Below are 3,065 nucleotides of genomic sequence, written 5' to 3'. Positions count from 1 at the left end.
CCTGACCAATATGGGGAAACCCCATCTCTACTAAAAATACAAAAATTAGCTGGGCGTGGTGGCACACGCCTGTACCAGCTACTTGGGAGGCTGAGGCAGGAGAATCACTTGAACCCGGGAGGTGGAGGGTGCAGTGAGCCAAGATCGCGCCATTGCACTGTAGCCTGGGCAACAGGGTGAGACTCCGTCTCAAAAATAAATAAATAAATTAATTAATTAAATTTTAATTTTTTTTAAAAAAGGAGTAAATGAGATAATGTGTGAAAAGTTCTTGGAATAGTGCCTAACACATGCCAAATCAACAATGAATGTGAGCTATGAGTCTTCTTGTAGAGGGGGAAAACATTTTCTGAGTTCTTGCTATGTGGTAGGCACTTTTACATGTGTTATTTAATTCTCACAACCCCATGTATAAGGTATTCATTACATACAGAAGCCTATAAAAACTAAAGTTCAGAGAGGTGAAGTAGCTTGCCCAAAGTTGCACAGCTAGGAACTGGCAGAGATGGGTTTCAAACTCAAGGGGCTGTATAGCTTCAAAGCCCAGGCTCTTTGGTGTTATTTGTATTATTATCCCTCCTACAACTACTATTAATAATCATAAAATATGTTATCCTTATTATTTTAAGGTTTAGAGATAAATTTCCCACTGCTTAATAAATTTTAAACCTCTTGGCTGGGCGCCGTGGCTCATGCCTGCAACCCCAGCACTTTGGGAGGCCAAAGTGGGTGGATCACCTTAGGCCGGGAGTTCGAGACCAGCCTGACCAATGTGGTGAAACCCCATCTCTACTAAAAATACAAAAAATTAGGCTGGGCGTGGTGGCTCATGCCTGCAGTACCAGCACTTTGGGATGCGGACACGGGTGGATCACCTGAGGTCAGGAGTTCAAGACCATCCTGGCCAACGTGGTGAAACCCTGTCTCTACCAAAAATCCAAAAATTAGCTGGGCGTGGTTGCGGGCGCCAGTAATCCCAGCTACTCAGGAGGCTGACACAGGAGAATCGCTTGGACTCAGGCGGCAGAGGTTGCAGTGAGCCAAGGTCGCACCACTGCACTCCAGCCTGGGCGACAAGAACGAAACTCCATCTCAAAAAAAAAATTAGCTAATTACAGGCATTGTGGCAGGCGCCTGTAATCCCAGCTACTCAGGAGGCTGATGCAGGAGAATTGCTTGAACTGGGGAGATGGAGGTTGTAGTGAGCCCAGATTGCATGACTGCACTCCAGCCTGTGCAACAAGAGCAAAACTCTGTCTCAAAAAAATCAAATAAATAAATCTCTTAACCAGGCATTCAAGGCTCTATAATCATGTTTCTACTTCCTTTTCTTATTTTATTTTTTAGAGACAGGGGTCTCACTCTGTCGCCCATGCTGCAGTGCAGTGGAGCAATCATAGCTCAATGTAGCCTTGAACTCCCGGGCTCCTGTGATCCTCCCGCCTTAGCCTCCCAAGTAGTTGGGATTACAAGCAAGCTACCAAGCCTAGCTGCTTCTTCTGCTTCCTTTTCCCTTATCCCCTAGTTTGAATCCAAGGGCAGTCCACTTCCTGGCACAGCAAGCAAAAAAAGTGAAGTCCCTGGAGGCTCAGGCTCCACAGCAAGACCACAGAGAAGACCAGCCCTCTCCCACTGCCACAAAGACAAGAGATAGCCTGAAAGAAGACAGCTAAAAGTGCTGGGTAAACACTTAAGCCCCAGCACCTGTTGGCTTGAATTTGCATGTTCTATGACTAATCTTCTGCTATGTACACAAACTCTCCTTTACCTGCTGGGCTAACTTCCCATTCTAAACAAATTTTGTCCTAGAGGTCACTAACCTTTCACTGCTAGCCCAAAGCTAGACCATTTTCTCAGCTGCAGTGAGTGACAGCAGGGTTCAGGGGCAGGAAAGCCAATATGACAGATGGTTCTAGCTGTGAGTTCTAGCTGTAGGTAGCAGACAGAGGGAAGCTGGGCTGCTGGAAGCTGCTTAGCCTACCAGCTTGTAAGAGATTCTGCATCACAGTCACAACCTACCCTGTGCAACCCTGCCCAGAGCCAGGAGGGCAAAGGGGCCCTGCTCTGGTTAACACGCCACTCCAGAAACTGTAAACACAAAAGCAAACACCGTGGTTGGCTGGCAGCCTGGGGGCACCGTGGCTTCACACCAGCAGCTTTGAAAGGACACAGAAACCATGGGGTATGAGTCTAAAGGGTGGAAAGTCAACTGGAGTGGGTGGGTGAATACCCAGCACCCACCCACGCCCAGGGAGCCTGGGGTCTTACCTACCTGGACAGGCTCTGGCAACTTCGTGGAGGAACATCCTGGTTTGTGAACCAAAAGGTAGCTGGAACACGAGGCTAAGCTCTGCTGTGTCCAGCTGGACGGTCACATCTGAACCTGCACAAAGGAGGCAGGAAATGAACCCTTGGCTGCCAGGAGCTAAGTGTTTGATGCAGCCTAAGGCTAGAGTCCTCAGAATGGACAATCAGCCACCTGGACTCCCGAAGCCCCTTCAGCCCTTAAGCAACTTACTTGGGACTGCTGCTGGCACAAGGAAACCCTCTGTACCCTGAGTTCCAAATTAACATCATCCCCTCTTGATAGAGGAGGCAGATGAAGGCTCTGAAAAGTCAATAAGCCTCAACCGCAGTACTAGATGGAGCTGGGAGAGAACAGGTTCTCTGGATATGTAGTCTGTACCCCTCCTGATGAAATGAAAAGCACATAGAGGCAGACAAGAGGGGATGTCCATGGGCCAGTCTACCTGACTGTGCCAGGTAGTGTGATAGGCACAGGGAATACCATGGTGAAGAGAATACGCGTGGGTCCATCTCAGGGAGCTAGACTGTAGAAGGCTTCCCTGTTCATAGCGTATACCCAAGACCGGGCACATGGCGAGCACTCAAAACATCTGCTGAACTGACAGACAAACAGAAGTCACCTAGCAGAGCGATTCAGAGTGTGGGCTCGCGCCAGGCGCGGTGGCTCCCACCTATAATCCCAGCACTTTGGGAGGCAGAGGTGGGTGGATCACAAGGTCAGGAGTTCGAGACTAGCCTAGCCAATGTGGTGAAACCCC

General features: G+C 48.9%; 1 protein-coding gene across 1 annotated transcript in view; it reads right to left on the bottom strand.

The window, feature by feature from the left end:
- Window positions 1–3,065, bottom strand: part of INPP5B (inositol polyphosphate-5-phosphatase, 75kDa) — a 95,297-nt gene that overhangs the window by 86,459 nt on the left and 5,773 nt on the right. The window contains exon 6 of the mRNA XM_011955648.1: window positions 2,273–2,383. Within this exon, the coding sequence (XP_011811038.1) occupies window positions 2,273–2,383 (111 nt within the window). The remainder of the gene's footprint in view (window positions 1–2,272; window positions 2,384–3,065) is intronic.

Source organism: Colobus angolensis, unplaced genomic scaffold (assembly GCF_000951035.1).
Source record: "Colobus angolensis palliatus isolate OR3802 unplaced genomic scaffold, Cang.pa_1.0 Scaffold4, whole genome shotgun sequence".
Classification (NCBI taxonomy): Eukaryota; Metazoa; Chordata; class Mammalia; order Primates; family Cercopithecidae; genus Colobus; species Colobus angolensis.
This window is presented reverse-complemented; position numbering and strand designations above follow the sequence as displayed.